Source organism: Pholcus phalangioides, unplaced genomic scaffold (genome assembly GCF_987345545.1).
Source record: "Pholcus phalangioides strain wild (caught in Gottingen) unplaced genomic scaffold, Ppha-v1.0 ptg000005l_1, whole genome shotgun sequence".
Lineage (NCBI taxonomy): Eukaryota > Metazoa > Arthropoda > Arachnida > Araneae > Pholcidae > Pholcus > Pholcus phalangioides.
The window spans coordinates 239,230-257,454 of NW_028301598.1; the positions used below are offsets into that span (position 1 = coordinate 239,230).

The window sequence follows — 18,225 nt, forward strand, 5'->3', positions numbered from 1 at the left end:
ATTGGCATTTTTCTGTATAAAAACATGTGACCAAATACTTCCATTCCCCGAGAATTTCATTGCTGGGTGAATGTGATGATGAACAATTTTCTTGTTTTCTTTTTTTTGTGGCGAAATTCGTATCTCCAAACTTTGTGCAGCCGTGGATTATTTGCAGTAAATTACGGTTCCTATTAAAGTTTAAAATTATTCACAACTGTCAGTGCTGACCACGTGCATAGTAGCGGGAAAAAGAGAAAGAGATGACATGCAATGCTTACAGCAGGGTTCGAACCCACGATCTTCGTGATTGGAGCCCTATGCGCCAATGATAGCACTACAGCTGATAGCTGTCAAGCTAAAACAACACACCATTCAACTTCGCCAATTGTAAAATTCTCACAAAAGTACTTTTTTACATCTGACGTATTGGCTCATTGCGACCGGTCACGAGGCGCTAAACAGTTCGCTTTATATTTAGGAATGTAAACTTTGTTTATATGCAGCCCGGTCCCTACTGAACCGATATTACAATGATACGATCTGCGATATCGTCACGGATTGGTTAAAAGATATCTGGAAAAAACGTGTTTTTTATACTAATCTGTGCCTATGTTGCTACCGTATAGCTTCAGTATGTACCACACCTAGGAATGCTATGCTTCTTTGCATAGCAACAATGCAAATAAGTACCTCGGACATTTCATCAATTTACAAACATTTATCCTTGCAGAGCCCGGTGAGAACGAAGACGAACAGGCAGAAGATATTCCGGAAGATCAATCTGAAGGTGCGATTTTCTGGATTTCATACGATTTCATATAACCGTACTGGTGAATAACATAAATGTTATTTAACCTCCCAACAATCCTGCATTAATTTTTTTTTCGTGTAATTTTTTAAAGTTTATTTTCAAATGTGAAACTGTCTAAAATTGGTTTCTGTTCTGAGATGAGCATGAAAAATTTGTATTCGTTATATTGCTTCTTTTGTAATTTTTTTAAAGTGTCTCCTACAGGTGACGCCAGGACTCAGGAGGCTATACAAGGCGATTCAGAACTTATAAGCAAAACTTCAAAGAGTAGTAGAATGGTAGAACACATCTCAAAAAGCAATTTTTGTCCCACAATGCATGGTCGTAACGCCAGCAGCGAACTAGTATATTGTTCTGTCATTGAAAGCATAAAGTCCTGGCTTTGAACTTATCGTCAGTTATCGCTGATTGCCAGATGGGATGAAAAAGCCATCATGTATTTCATGGATGGTGCTGCGTGCGGAAGGAAGTGCTCTGAAAACCCAGAGACACTGCACCAAAAGTATTTTTTGTCGAGACGCGTGATACATCAAAAATCGTTTAAGCGATTGCACCGATGTCTGTGTGTAACGGACTGGAGAAACTTAAGTAACCGCGAGACACCCAGGCTCTGTCACATGAAGCAACGTAAGCATTTCAGCCCCCGGGAGGACCTGTGCATGTCGGGCAAAACCAGAATTTATCGATATGCCAAATATAACATTTAGTGCATCGTATGAAAATTGTGTAAATCGAAGAATCAAACGAATCAAGTGAAAATCAAGGAGGAACGAGCACCAATAATAAAGTTATATTATGTTTTGTGAAATCGTATCGCATAAAAGACGAAATCAAAACTTTGATCAATCGAAGATTATGTGTAACAACTTGTTGTGACATCCTTACTTTCCTGCTATGCTCTGTATCCTGCATGCTACTAAGAAAGGAGCTCGTTTCACAAGAGATACAGTTGTAACCGCTGAAAGGCTTTTCTATCTGGCATGTCAGAAAACTCTCCCGGTGTAGTCTTTCGGATTCCAGTGCATTCCTACCAGCAGCACCATGCACTTTTCCTGATTCATAAAACCATCTTCCCGTTGCTTCTTCGATTCCCGATAGAAATAATGCTAGTTATATAACTAGCGTTTTATGCATTCAATGAGGGGATGCGCATATTAGAACACAGTTCATTCGTGGACGCGAGTGGACGAGCATTTTCGGAAAACGATTACGTGGGGCCCGGAACCTTGGCATTTTAGAAGCCCCCGTAGCCTGGATATTACATATTGGTCATTAAATTTGGCATTGAAATGAAGACATAATATTAATTAAAATGTAAAGTACGGGAATGCTGAAAATATCTATTAAAATACCATATTTAAAACGTGTGCACAAAAAGTAATTAAAAAATCAGGATTGCTGACATTTCGAAATTAGTGAACAATTAAAAAGCTATTGAAAATTCAGATTTTTTTGATACATTATTCCTTGATTGATGAAATATCATAATTAATGGAAATTCAGAAATAAAGGAAAATTATTCTCTGTAAATACCAAAAAACTAAACTAACGGTGGATTTACATAAGTTAATGGAAATTGAAGATGGATAAAAAGTAACGCATCCCTGTAAAGTATCCCTGGACGGATCATGCTGGTCCCTTGGGAATCACGTGATCACGTGTGGATCACGTTATTAAAAAAAAAAAAAAAAAAAAAAAAAAAAAAAAAAAAAAAAAAAAAAAATTTAAGATGGATAAAAATTAATGAAAGTTCAGAATTTACGAAAATTAAAAATTTAGAATGAAATCAAAATTAATAAAATTAAATAACGATTATTATACCCCATTATATAATTAATAGAAAATGGAATGAATGAAAATTCCGAAATTAACGGAAAATAATCCCATAATGAAGGAAAAATTGGAATTTGTGAAAAGTCATTGTGAAGAAATGTGAAAAGCTCACTGAAATGATTGATAAAAATTTAAAATTAATAAATAATTCCAAAACTGAAAACTCATATTTAATGAAAAACAACCAGGTTAATGAAACAAAAAAAGCAAACAAACAAACAAACATATGTGGTGAATATCGCCATCTTTTCTTCTAACTACTAACTGATGTTGAACGATTCTCTCAATGTTTTCAAAGTTACCAAATTACCAATTTAAAATTTATCAGAGTACTAAGTTTGAGTTTTCAAAAGAAAATTGACGAATATTATTTTATTTTTAATCAATAAATCATTGTTTTCTATCGCTCACAACCTATATAGTTCAAAAATTGGCTGGACGTGTGCGGAATCTTTAACCGGGAAGAAAATCTGCTTTTCACAGCCGGTCTTTACCATTCTCTTTTAGAGTGTACTAACCACGTATGTAGCAAAATACATCAGAAGAAATATTACAACTTTTTCGACTGAATGTCATTTTTTTATTTTCATGAGCCCTCAAAACAAAGAACTTCATAAGTTAGGTAATTGTTCACAATTTGCGAAATAAACTTCCTAGAACAGATGGAAAAAATTCTTAAAACTTTATTTAGATTCGGATTATCCCACGACCATGCTTTATGAAAGCCGGACAACACACATTTAACTTGGATACACGGGGCAGGAACAAAAAAAACCAGAGGAAAACGAATCCACGTAAAAAAACTTTACTACTTAATGTTAAAATATTGCATAAATGAGTTATGCTGAATTTCTAAAACTAGACGTGATAGAGAAAAACTGTTTTTATATTTGGAACCAGCACACCAGATATAGTCAAAATCAGTTAGAAAATTCCAGGCACAAATTTTTTTTTCTTGTAACGCTGTGTATTCATATTCCATACTATTCATCCTGTTGAAAATTTAGAACAGTTCGATCATATCTCTCCGACACCTGCGTTCATCATCTTAAAAAAATGAAGTCTCTCTTCATTCTATTTGCTATTTGATCACTGCTGAACAATGTTCAGAAAACCCAAGCCGCTCGTCAATGTGAATTCCCAAAATGGTGACCTTAGTTGCATCCGAATCAATAGAACATTGTCGATTAGTACTGAAAAAAACACGAAAAAGTGATGAGATGAAATTATATATCAGTCGATTTAATGGAATATTAAAAGATTGAGTAAAATATTAAAAGATTTAATAAAATATTAAAAGATTTAATGAAATATCAGTAATTGGCCTTCCTGTAGATCAAACAATAAAAATTATGCTTGGACTGATTCATTGAATCAGGATGAGATGCATTGTATTATATTTTTAAAATTTAATTTTTATAACGGTATACTGTATATTATATTGCAGACACCGATTCTGATTATTATGAATCTTCGGAAGATGTCGAAGAATCAAACCAAGGTTCTGAGGATGAAAGTACAGTAATATTTCCTCATTAAGTTATATGTTTATTCTTCTACACATGGATATTCGTTTAATTCCCTTGATACATTTTGATTTCATGTGAGGGAACTTCACCGAAAAGAAAATGCATTGAGGGGGAAATGCACCAACATAAATTATTAGATATGTTCATCGATACAAAATTCCGAGAAAGAAAATTTTATCGAGAGGGAAATCCGCCGGCAACATTTCGTCTTCCAGAGACTGAGCGACAAATTCAGTGAGTCGATGAGCGATTGAAATAGTGAATGAGAAAGTTACCCAGTCAGTGAGAAATTAAGTAAGTAAGTCACTGGCTAATTTACTCACTTGTTCGATGAACTCACTCACTTTCTTTCTCGCTCAAATGTTTACACACTACTTTACCGCACACCAACTCTGGTTATATATAGCCTTACGGTAGTTTCCAATTAGTGCAGTTGAGTGGGAAATGAAGGCGCCATCTACCGGTGATATTCCGAGGTTCGGTAGGTAAAGAACTTGTTTCTGATATTCTTCCCCGCAATTAGAACAGTGGAACTTGATGATAACCTACATGGGGAAGACGAGCATCTTACCATTGCACCACTCGGGCGCTACTGTTCAATCGCAATTTACTCCATCTCAATTTCTTATTTACTCTGTCACTTGTTCACTTACTTTCACGCTCACTTGCTCACTTAGTCACTCATTTCCTCAGTCAACCGTCTGCTTCCACACCGAGATTCAAACACTTTCGGTCACGGTGGATTTGTCAATGCATTTTATCTTCAATGAATTTTCTTTTCAGGGAATGTTGAAGCGTTGGATTTTCTGTTAATACGCCGCATCGTTCAAATGGGGTTTTAATGATTACGTTTGAATCGCGTATAATATTAAAATAATTTAATTATTTTTTTAGAAACTGGTTCTGCTGACTTTGAGGCATCAAAAGATGTCGAAGAATCAAACCCAGAAAACCGAGATGAAAGTACAGTAATTTTCAATCTTCAAATCGTATATTTATTCTATGAAATTTAGTCCATTTTTTTAAAAGATTTACAAAATCCACGACGATCAAGTTTCACAGCACCATCAAAGCAGGGTTCATAAACCAAACAATTAAAATAGATCTAATATCTAATGATCTAATATCTAATGATCTAATATCTAATGATCTAATATCTAATGATCTAATATCTAATGATCTAATATCTAATGATCTAATATCTAATGATCTAATATCTAATGATCTAATATCTAATGATCTAATATATGATCTAATATATGATATATATAATAGATCTAATTGAATGCATCAAATACCAATATTTTGAGAAAGATTTACTAAATTTTCCAAAAAAATTAACAAAAAATTTTGGAGATTTTTTTTTGTCTTATTGTTTTTTAAATATGGTTGATAAAAATGATGTGATGATTTAGAGCTAATATTCCCTGAATTTGGTTTTTTTTTCTGCAACCGCATCAAATGTACCACGATTCTTTCTTCTGCAGTGAGCGGTTCTGATGTGGAGGAAAACACTGACGAGTATTATGAAGGAAGGACTAAAGATGAAGGTAAAGAAACAATATATGATTCACACAACGAATAAAAACTATCATAACTAGTTAAATAAATCAATTTTCTTATTTTATATATATATTTATTTTATTTTATCCTTTTAATTCGATGTCAATGTTTCCGTCAAAATTAATTTGTTCAAAGAAACTCTTTATTTTCTGATTTATCGATGTCCAAACTTCCAGAATCGTTTGAAACCTGAGAGCTTCAATTTAGTATTTTAATGACTTTTAATATGAGTTTATTCAAAAGGGACATGACACACACCATTACAGTAGACTCTCGGCTATCCAGCTCGTGACTATCCGGTATCTGTACCATCCGGCCTAGTAAAAAATTAATACATAATAGTTATCCGTGATTCCAATCTGCACGGTTTTGGGGTGTGGCTGCGCAAAATCGAACATCAAAATCTTCCGTGGTGTGCAAGCCACACATGAAAATCGTACCAGTTTCTGATTGGGTTAGAGCGTAAAGCCGGGTTTTCCTACTAGTAGAGTTTCTGCGCCTTGAGCAACGTGAACACGCTGATTGGTCAGAAAACTTGAATTTAAGGTTTTTAACCAATCAGCGTTCTTACGCTGCACACAGCGCAGAAATTTGACTCCTAGGAAATCCCGGCTTAAGTGGGGAGACATTACGTCGCGGAAGAGGGCTGAAAGAAAAAATCCCTAAGACATGCACCAAGGACTTTCAAAAAACTATAAGCTCTGAGTTATGAATAATTTTAGGACTATACTTTGACATTTGCGTTACCATTTGTAATTGCATAGTGAAAAAACTTTAAATAATTTTTGTAATAATTAAACTTGCGTTTTACGTCAATGCTTTATTCATTTTAAAACCTACTGTATGTGGCCATACTGCACAGTGTATATGAGTTTATGTTTCTTGCAATCATGATAGACATAAAAGAACTTATCCTAAAACCTGAAATGTGCCAATTCTTGTACCATTAATTCTGTAAAAAAAATTAAAACGTACAGTTCAGTGCGTAGAAAACATTTATCAAATACTCTCCTGTATTTAGAGGTCAGAAAATATGAATAGGAGCCGATTTTCTTATAAAAATTTTTGACGAACGTTATAAAAGTGATTTTGACGGTGTGCGTGGAGGTAGAAGTATAGAATTTATATAGAACTCCAGCCTATCCGGCTTTTCTATTATTCGGTTCGCTTTTCCGCCACTTTAGGCGGGGAAGGCCAATGTACTATAATATGCTCGTCTTCCACTATGGAGGTTGCCGTCAAGGTTCACGGGTTCTCTTCCAGCCAAAGAACATCAGAATCAGGTTCTTTACCTACCGAGCCTGGAGCGACCATCGATAGATGGCGTCTTTATTTCCCACCCAACTCCGTTGGCTGGAAAGTGTCGTATTACGATATGTGACCGGGGTTGGTGCGCAGTAAAGTAGTTTACTATACGTATATATAGGGTAATTCAGAAAAGATGGGAAAAACTTTAAGAGGTGATAGTACACACCAATACAAACAATTGTCATGAAAGAATGTGTGGTCTAACATAAAACGCAAACGCTGCAGCACGTTTCGAAACGAACACTCCGCAAACTTTAAAACGGCATTCCTGTTGAATTTATCGGGAGAAAAGAACACCATGCATGCAAATGTAACCTGGAGAAGAAGAAGAAACCGTATGCAAATCTGCGTCACAGTTAATAAAAGGCGTGGCCTCAATATTACTAAAGTACGTCATTATCCCGTACATTACAACTGTTAGAAGGGTTGCACGCTGAAATAACTTCACAGGAATGGCGTTCGCTCCTTTTATTCACAGTGACGTGCATATGATTTATTTTCATCTTTCCCAGGTTACATTTGCATGCATGATGTTCTTTTTCTCGCGATAAATTTCAACAGGAATGATGTTTTAACGATTGCGGAGCGGCCGTTTCGAAACACGCTAGCGTGTTTGCATTTCACGTTAGACCATGCATTTTGAAAATTGTTTGTATTGGTGTGTACTACCACCTCTAAAGGTTTTCTCCATCTTTTCTGAATCACCCTGTACTTTTTTAATACGAGAAAAATTTTCATGAAAAATGTCCCGCATTGTTTTTTGATCCAAACAAAAGAGCTCACGATGAATTTTTCTTCAGTCAGTTAGCTCTCACACTTCCTCGACGTACGCAAATGATCCACAGGAAACCACTGCGTTACATGCTTATGATAAAATACCAACTCTCTCAGTCTCCCTTCCCTTTTCTTAAAAATAAGAAGTAATATAAACTCAGTTATTTACTGATGAATCAGTAAATGTGTCTTCAGTTTTGATTTTTCTCCACCAATAGTTATTAAAATAAACAATATTATTTTGCAGATATGAACGCTCCATACGATGAGCCGCTAGAAGATGCGGAAGTACCAAGGCCGGGAACTGAAGATCAAAGTATATGCAATTAAATCCTTACATTTATCTTTCAGAAAATAGATTTGACCATTACCAATTGAAAAACCAAAGTTTGCACACTTTCTAAAGATTATTATAATATACAACTGCCTTTTTAATATTCTATTTTTTGCGGATGATCGAGTCTATTGGAGTTGTCGGATGGTTTGGCTGGAACACCAGAAATTGAAAGTTTAGATGACCATGGACAATTTTAAAATATCGATCCCGCCCTTACTAGACGTGCAACCTGGGATGAAAATAATAGAATAATTTCGAGACCCCTTAGTCTTGAATTTTCTTCTGTAAGAAAAGGGGAATCGAAAATTCAGAAAACGAAGACCATGTAAGTTCAGAATAAATGCAAGAAATATTTTCCAGTTCCCATGTAAATTCACAGAATTCCAGAAATGATGAAAGTTTAGAAAAAATTAAAAAAATAGTTTCGAATATCAAATAAGAGAAATAGTTTCAGTATAAATGAAATAAATAGTTTCAGTATAAATGAAATAAATAGTTTCAGTGTAAATCAAATAAATAGTTTCAGTGTAAATGAAATAAAATTCATGACTGAACATAAAACAATGTGAAATAAGGTAGGAAAAAGTACAAAAAAAGAAGACAATTTTACAAAAATATTAAAATAGGACAAAAAAGGTATTTATTGAATTCTTCCTGAACTTCCAGGCTCTACTCATTATTAATCTATGTTTTTCTGTAGCTTCTGGCGCTATGATAAACGAAACGATAAAAGATGACTCTGGAGGTTCAAGTGAAAAAAGTGAGAGCATATTTGTTTATAAAAATAGCATGTAAATTAGTTTATGCCAGGTATTTGAATATCATTTTAATCCTAAAAACTATTTTAGGCTCAAAAATATTTTAATATTTCAGCAATTGCATTTAATTAATCAGCAAAAAACTTTTTTTTTAATATTCTCATTTAATTGAATTTTTGAAATGAAGAGCAAGTACACAGTTTTGCCAAAAGTGCTCCATCCAATCCTGATACTTCTGTTTATTTCATTAATCGTTCCGTTGTCTATGGTAATTTCTTGTCTCAGGTATACATAGCTTTCTACTTCTTCTATCTCTGTGTTGTTGAGTAAGATTGCCCTCTTCAACGCAAAGGGTTTGAACATAACTTTAGTCTTTTGCAGATTCATTTTCAAGCCCAACTGAATACTTGCCTTCGCCAGTTCTTCTAGTTTGTCGGGATTACTGCTGATAACAAATATGTCGTCTACAAAACGCAAATGGTTGAGAAATTTTCCATTTATTTTAATTCCTTCCTTATCCCAATACAGTTTTCTGAATACTTCTTCTAAAAACTCCACTTCTCTACTCCAATTACATCTAGAGCTTTAACAACAGCAGATGTGAAGACAGAATCAAACGCTTTCTCAAAGTCAATGAAAGCCATACACAATGGTAATTCATATTCCTTGTGTCTCTCCATAAGTTCCCTGATTGTTTGGATGTGATCCATTGTACTAAATCTACTTCGAAATCCTGCCTATTCTTTTTGTTGAGCCTCGTCCAATTTGGATTCGAGCCTATATGTCAGCACTTCGGTGAAGATATTATAAATTACTGATAGGAGACTGATTGATCGATAGTTCTTGATATCCTCTTTTGCACCCTTTTTTTAAAGCAGATCCATCATTGCATTATTCCAATCTTCAGGCAGATCCAATTTTGCGAGACAATTTGTGAACAAGGCGGCTAGCATACGGGCAAATTCTTCTCCTGCTTCTTTAATAACGTCTATTGAAATCCCATCGTCACCTGGGCATTTCCCTTTTTTCATACATCTTATTGTCTTGTAGACTTCCTCTTTCAGCACATGTGCTACTTGTACAAATTCGGCTCCATTTTCTTCTCTTCCTGCTTTCTTTCCTTTGTTCCGTGTTCTTCATGTTTGTATTGGGTATTACAAAATTCCTCAACAATACTAATGATTCAATTTCTATCTTTTGTGATGATTCCATCTTTCCTATTTAGTGCAAAATTTCCTTCCTCCCAACACACAGTTTTCGTTTTGCTGATTTTCAGCTCCTATTATCTTCCAATGCTTTCTTTACAATATCGCAATTGAACTTCCTGACATCTTCTGCAATCCGATTTCGTACTGTCTTGCAAAGTTCTCATATTCCACTTTTGATTTAGGGTGATTCTTCTTAATCCGAAATTCTCTCCGGTCTTTCATAAGTTTCTTTGTTGCTTCTGTTATTTTCTTCACCGGTTTGACTTCTTTTGCTACTTCTTTTAGGGTAGTGGTTAAAGTTTTGTTCATCGTTGCGACATCTTGTCCATCTCAGTGGTGTTATACAGCAAATCAAATCGGTTCTTCAGCTCTAACTAGAATTTATATCAATTTTCTTGAAGCTTTACCAAGTTTCGCTCTTTTCGTTCTAGCGTTTAGCCTTATTCTACATCTCACCAGTCGATGATCACTCCCTGTATTGAATCTGTTGAGAACACACTGCAGTCTTGGACAATATGGTTCTTATTAGATAGGATGTGGTCGATCTCACTTGTTGTTCCAGTTGGGATTCTCCAGGTCCACTTTCTTTGGGGGTTCTTCTTAAAAATGAATTCATGATGCATAACTAATGTTGATGATGCATAACTAACATATTTTCGCTCTCTGCAAATTCGACGAGTCGGTTTCCTCTGTCGTTTCGTATACTGTAACCATGATTTCCAACTAAGCATTCATTATTTCCAATTCTGGCATTGAAGTCACCAATTACTATTTTGATATGATAGCTTCCTTTACTATGCAGCACGTCTAATTCTTCATAAAAGTCTTCTACTTCTTCCTCAGAATAGCTTGTTGTTAGTGCATAGACTTGTATAACCTATATCTGATATCTGCTTGATATTTGCGTAACCAACTTTGCAACTCTATCAGATGTACTATCTAACTCAACGATGTGATTTTTACACTTTTTATGAATGAGAAATCCTACGCCACTAGTTCTTCCAACATCTGCTCCTCTGTAGTAATATACATGTCCACTGGCAAGTTCGATTTTCTCCTCTCCTTTTCTTCTTACTTCACTGATGCCTAAGATGTCCCAAAATTTATTCTTTCTCCAGTTCTTCCAACTCCTGTAAACGATGTTCTGAAGAAAGAGATCGTCCATTATACGTGGCCAAGGTCATCATCTTATATCAGCCTGGTCCAACCCAGAGATTCTTTGCACCCTCTGTCTTCATGTCTTCCTGGTTGCTGCTGTAAGGGACACTCGAACTGCTGGGGACTGAGAGCCTTAGTTTGTTGACAGAGTTCATATTTCTTTTCAGAGGGTTTGTGGCCGTAATCCTCCACGCTGGTCAGTGCGGTTTGGAGGAAGCCCATCCGCATCCGTTCACCACGTGTTAAACATGGCTACTTACAGGTTGCACCACGAGAAGGTGCGAATTGGACTTTAAGCCTCAACGCCTACTCGATTCTTTCGAATTCTCATAATGAAGCAATTAAAGGGTCTTCTACTAGTTAAGAAGTAAAGCTATTCAACAGCCCATCATAATATTTTTTTTTCTTTAATAAACAAATCACAAAAACACTGACATATATACAAATACAAACATAAAAACACATGAATACAAACATAAAAACACATGAATACAAACATAAAAACACATGAATACAAACATAAAAACACATGAATACAAACATAAAAACACATGAATACAAACATAAAAACACATGAATACAAACATAAAAACACATGAATACAAACATAAAAACACATGAATACAAACATAAAAACACATGAATACAAACATAAAAACACATGAATACAAACATAAAAACACATGAATACAAACATAAAAACACATGAATACAAACATAAAAACACATGAATACAAACATAAAAACACATGAATACAAACATAAAAACACATGAATACAAACACTTTGTGACCCCAAGGGACTTAGAAGTCCTTCCAGCAGATCTAAAGGGGGTTATGATCACATATGTTTCAGACAACAGCTTTTATAAAGATTAGACATGTTATATTGTATTTTTATTTATATACTAGCTATAATACCCGGCGTTGCCCGGGTTTTCTTCAATGAGGCTTTTTCGATCACTTGATATCTCCCTCTTTCTTTGAGAGACATACAGACTGTGTCCAAGTTAACCAATATGGCAACTTCCCGCGCGACACATGAAATAAACAAATCTAGATTTAAAGAAACGTAGAAATGAATTTTTTTCCCTTTTTTTAAAGGGCCATTCCCCCCCCCCTTTTTGAACTTCAAGTTATCCATCTGCCTGTTTAAGCTTCCAAAAATGCTTAGTTAAAGCTGTGGAATTTCTTCGATGCACTTTATGGGCCCATAATTACTTTTATAACAACCTATAAACTATATGAATTTATGCAGTTCAATATTGAAACATTAATTTTCATACTTGAGAAGATATAAATAAAAAGTTGAAATCAATGTTATTGCATGGATATCCAACTCAAAAGTAGGTCCGGCTAATTACTTCATATTTAATCTCCTGGGCTTCGTATCTCTAAGCGAACTCAATATTTCAAAAATTGAGAATTCAATACATTTTTTTAAATTATTGATGTGGCGGAAAACCCCACTAAATTTCCGCATTTCTACAGTAAAATCGGCAATTTTAACACTGATTTCTATGGGGAACATCCTTTGCCTTACCCTCAAAGTGATGCTGATAATGGCGTCTATTCAAAAAGCTCTCATTTGTGAGAGGATTGAAAAAAATGGCAAACCATTATAAAGGTACAAACTATTATACATACATTTGCAACATTAAAGAAGTGACAAACCATTGTAAAGGCATATACATGTCTGAAACGTACTGCTAGGAAACCACGGTAACCAAAGTAAACGTTCCCAAAGTGATTGTTGAGGCCCAGAAACCATTGTTGCCCGACAGTTTTTTGCCCGTTTGGGGCATTTTCCCTGCTCTGACGAAATTTTAAAGTAGCCTATCGTTCAAGTCGGGTCCCATTTGGTATATATGCAAAATTTGGCGACGATCGATCCAAAATTGTAGATTTGTATAGAGAACATACATACAGACACACACAGACAGACAGAAAATCAATTTTATATATATAGATTTACGATTACGGTATACGTTAAGATGTTAGATTCCTCCTTTTGGGAATCATAATCATGGTTATATACACTCATGTCCATAAATTAAGGATAATGCCAGCTCCGGCAAATAAAGGTTCAGAAACAAAACAAACGTTACTTATTCATAAAATATTTTATTAAACCCCATTTATTAAACAAAAGATAAAGCACAAAAACGATGGTGTTTGTATGATACCATTCATAAAAACTACGATTTTTGCTCCCTGGAGCAATTGTAAAAAATATCTCTTTTACAAAAACTTACTATTACATGGTTGGTATTATGGTTAATACATTGTATGTCTCCCATGCGATGAAATACAGTCCGTACAACACCTAGGCATGCTGAGTATCAAATTATCGATCTGATCTTGGGGAAGATCACTCCACTCAGCAAGCAATGCTCTCCGAAGTTCCGGTACACATGTAGGAGGTGGTTGACGGGCTGCAACTCGTCGGCCAAGCACGTCCCATACATGCTCTATCGGATTCAAGTCAGGTGAGAATGCTGGCCATTCCATACCGGTTACATCCTCAGATTCAAGGCATTCGTTTACGATGTTTGCTCGGTGAGGACGGGCGTTGTCATCCATAAACACAAATTCTGCGCCCATGGCACGCCTAAACAAACGTACATGTTGTTCCAGAATGATTTCCCGATAAATTTTGGCTTTCATGGTTCCGGTTTGAACATGCAGATCTGTTCTGGAACCCAGTATAATTCCAACCCAAACGAGCAATGCTGCACCACCGTAACGGTGTCGTTCAGTGATGTTGTCTTGGTGGTAACGGGTACCTGGCGTTCTCCATGTGAAAGTCCGACGTGAATCAGACTAAGCTAAACCTGGACTCGTCGGAAAACATCACACACGCCCACTGTGACGATGTCCACATTGCATGTTCTCTACTCCAGGCTAATCGCTGCCGACAGTGAGTTGCTGTGAGCGGAACACATATGACAGGCCTGCGAGCATATAGACCAATATCTCCCAAACGTCTGTACACAGTTTGCCTATTTTCTGATTTTTTTGGTTAAAATATCACAGTGCGAGTTCCATTTAAGGTCATGTTGTATTGTTATACCCAGGTAATTGTACTCATGAACTTTTTCTATTTCTTGGCAATAGCAATCACTATTATCTTGGCAGCGACAATGATTATGTATTTTTTGGTGTATGCTTTCATTGATATTCATGTTTCTTGTTTTCATATAGATGTACTTTGTTTTTGAATGTTAAGTTTAATTATAGCTAATTATAGTCATATAAATATATTCATTTCACGTACTGCATTTATCGATCCGTGTTTTAAACACATTCCGACTTGTAGTAGCAGCTATTTTAGCGGTAGTAATCACCTTTCCTTGCCTTTCACAATTTCTTTTCTTTTTTTGCCGCAATTGTCAACTTCACTTGCTTTGACATTTTTTTTGTGTGTTATAGGCAACTTTCTGTCTTTAATAATGTTTTTCTGTATTTGACAATTTTACTTACCATTGGTAATTTTTTCGCTGTAATTGGCAACTATGTTCGAGTTTGGAAATTTTTTGGCAGCGATTGGCAACTTTACTTGCATTTGGTAATTTTTTTCGGCGATAATTTCCGCTATTCCGCATGGATTCAGATTTCCCATATTTTTATAAAGGATATATGGTCAGCCTAGGAATTTGTCGTTTTGTGTATATTGATAATTTTCTACCGAAACACCTATCGCGGGCTGGACACCTTCGTGGCTGTCACCCTATGGCGGGTAGCATTTGGCTCACACCCCTCTTCTAGCTCAACGCAGAAAATACTTAAATTGTAGTATTCCATATTTACCCGATGCACCATCTGTGAGAAAATAGGGTTCCATCGAATCGGAACTGAAAATGAACATAGCACAATAATATACAGCACTTGTGCTGTATATTGGGGGGGGGGGGGTTGTTTAAAATTATCGGGTAAATTTTCTATAGTTAAAAAACACTTTTAAAAACTAATCTCAGAAAATTTCTGGAAATGGAAAAACAAATATCCTCCTATAGCAACCGTGGCGATGTTGACAATCGCCGACTTTATGGTATCTTGGAAGAATTTTGAAATTGTTATAACTGTTTCACTTGGAGGCCATACCTGGAAGCAGATAAATTTTAGTATTGAAAACCTACTTACTTATATAAGTCTCGGATTTGCTGGTAAGGAAAAGTGCAAAAGCATAATAAGTAGAAAAACTAAGTAAATATTGTGTCATGAAATAACCAGAGAGGCTGAAATTTATTGCTTTAGCAGAAACTTCAGCTTTTCATGATTATTTTTATCAGGTAAGCAGCAGCTGTATGCACAGTGCACCTTTTTTGCCCAGACTAAAATGACAAGTAGATGTCGAGGTCGACTAAACGGGAGCCTCGTTTTCTCCCAGAGGAGCAGGAGACACGCAAAGTCGAGTGATGCAAGAAATATCGAACACGCTGTACTGAATAAGTACTCAATATTTGAGTGCTAGGAAGATGATGATTCTATCATGTTCTTAAAGAATGTGCTAATACATTTTTGGGGCCAGTTGCAGAGATTCACAGAAGCAGTGTTGCTGAGGGTATCGTTCCAGGGGATTGGAAACTTGCTGATGTGGTTCCGAAATTTAAAAAAGGCACTGACAGAGAAACCGTGTGGAACTATCATCCATCTCCATTTCAAATTTTTTGAAAATTCTCATCAAAGGGCAATTGGTGGAGGGGATTGACGAGAATAACGTATTATCGGAAAACCAGCATGGGTTCAAGAAAGGGTAACCAATCTCTTTTGCTTCTATGATCACGCAACTAAGGCTTTCGGAAAAGGCAAAAACATCGATGTTGTTTATCTTGATTTCCAGAAGGCATTTAATCGGGTCAAATCCGTTAATCTTGAAGCAATTACATGAGTTTGGAATAGAGGGCAAGTTGTTAAATTGGATAAAATTGTATGGTTGAGAGATAGGTCTACATCGTTCGAAATTATTGGTGGTCCGCTGTTTTCAGAACATTGGTTAAACAATCAAACCACCGAGTAAAAAATGTTGTGGTTCGCGTGGCTAGTAGCGGAAAACTCCCCTTTCTACCATGCGGTAATACATCGATCGCGGAAGAATAACTGATCCTCCGTCATTATGTTCACATCGCTTCTGCCAGAATTCAAAAATTTATTAGCGAAATTTTGAGTCTGATATCACTGGTAAAGAAAATGTCACCATTTTCGTGTTTGTTTGATAAAATAGGATCATTCTTATGGTATTTCTCCCACTGATTCTGAATCTGGTTTCAGAATTTGTGTGTCAGGCATAGTTTTCGAGTAACACGCGTTGAAAATTTTGAAAACGTATATTTTTCGCATTTGTTTATAACTTAAAAAACCTTAAATTCTAATATTAATGGCAGTTCAAAAGGTATTTTCACATGAGTTTCTTCTGTATTTTGCGGCTAAGGAATATCTCTTTTTAAAGTCTAACAGTAATTGGCCAGCATGTTTGGGCTTCACTTGCCTTGATAATGCGATTCCGTGATGGATATGTTCTGGTGGAATCGCTCATCGTGCTCGTCATTGATGTCACCTAGGTTTTCTGGGAAAAAATGTGAATGAAGAAATTGTATCTTCAGTGACATATTGTAACCAAGAGCTTTATAGTTCTGAAGCAATTCCTCCACAAGGTCCTTATATTTGTCCGTCTTGATATTTCCAAGAACGTTTGACTACTTTCCTGAATGACTCCCATGTGCTGATTCCTTTAACAAAATTTTTCATTAATCCCAGTTTAATGTGTGTAGGTGGCAGGTAGACTACCAGGGTCTGACTGACGACATATTTGTTTCCCGGAACGAGCTGCCTTGGTAGCCATTGTTTTTACATAATGGTTTTGTCTATCTCTGTTGTCCTACAAGCACAAGAAACAGCAAAATCTGGTATATCCTAGTTGAAGACCGAGTACAAGGGCAATGACTTTCAAATCTCCGCAAAGGTGCCAGGCATATCTTTCATACTGAACCATCAGTAATAAAACTTTCATGTTTTCTTATGTCTCCTTCATATAGGCCCCCACTACGGAAGTAATGGGAATTGATGGGTTTTCGTTGCCATTGTGCAAATGCAGTGCTTTCAAGCTTGTTTTACAGGAATCATGATCATACATGAATAACCACCATTCTAGAATTGTACTGATGTCCCAATGCAACGTACAGAGCGGTGACATCATTGCAATAAACTGGGTCGTCTTTCTTCGAAGAAAGGTGTTCAAATACTTATTGTCACAGTCGGAATGAACAGATTCTGGTTTTTTTCTCCTAACAAGTTCCAGCCTTTAAGCCTTGATGCTAGAAACTCTGATTAGGATTTTTATAGGTTCACGAACTAAATCGTTGAGGTCAGCCTGGCTCAATATGTGTAGTGCTGAGGAACTTTCTTTGATTCTGGATCGTTCTGATCATCGGGGCCCTTCGCCTTAACATGAGCATGGTCCTCCTCCACCGTGTCCAGACTCCATGCTTCCGGGGGTACTGGAATGGGTAGCTCTTCGTTGTGAGGGACCGGCCTTATGGCTGAGGGTATGTTGGTTTACTGTACAGAAGTTTTCAACTTACTTGAAATTCCAGTGGTTTTGGTAATACCGAAATAGCAGTCAGATAAGTGATAATTTGGCTCTCTCCATACCATGGGAACGGCGAAGGCCATGCCGCGAGGCTTCTTTCTTAACCAACTTGCAAGCAAAGTAGTACAGGAAGCACAACATATATGTGGAGCCCAAGACTTGTCAGTCTCCGATCTTGCAAACAAAATATAGTTCGTAACTTTTTTAAATCAATGGCGTTAATTTTTTCTTTGCGATTTAAAAGTGAGCTCTTCACAAACATAAAAGAAATTGTCAGGATGATTCAAAAAACTTCGAGGCATTTTCAGAAACAAGGTCACCAAAAAACACAGAAGCTGAACTGAACCAAATGAGAAATAAAGCTTCTCCTTTAAGA

The 18,225-nt window shown here is 36.1% G+C and overlaps 1 protein-coding gene across 1 annotated transcript in view; it reads left to right on the forward strand.

Annotated features, from left to right (window-relative positions):
- The window catches only part of LOC149085698 (uncharacterized), a 134,783-nt gene that overhangs the window by 97,339 nt on the left and 19,219 nt on the right, over nt 1-18,225 (forward strand). The window contains exons 10-16 of the mRNA XM_089232395.1: nt 713-769; nt 4,074-4,142; nt 5,050-5,118; nt 5,643-5,705; nt 8,048-8,116; nt 8,838-8,897; nt 11,222-11,359. Coding sequence (XP_089088521.1) covers nt 713-769; nt 4,074-4,142; nt 5,050-5,118; nt 5,643-5,705; nt 8,048-8,116; nt 8,838-8,897; nt 11,222-11,359 — 525 coding nt within the window. The remainder of the gene's footprint in view (nt 1-712; nt 770-4,073; nt 4,143-5,049; nt 5,119-5,642; nt 5,706-8,047; nt 8,117-8,837; nt 8,898-11,221; nt 11,360-18,225) is intronic.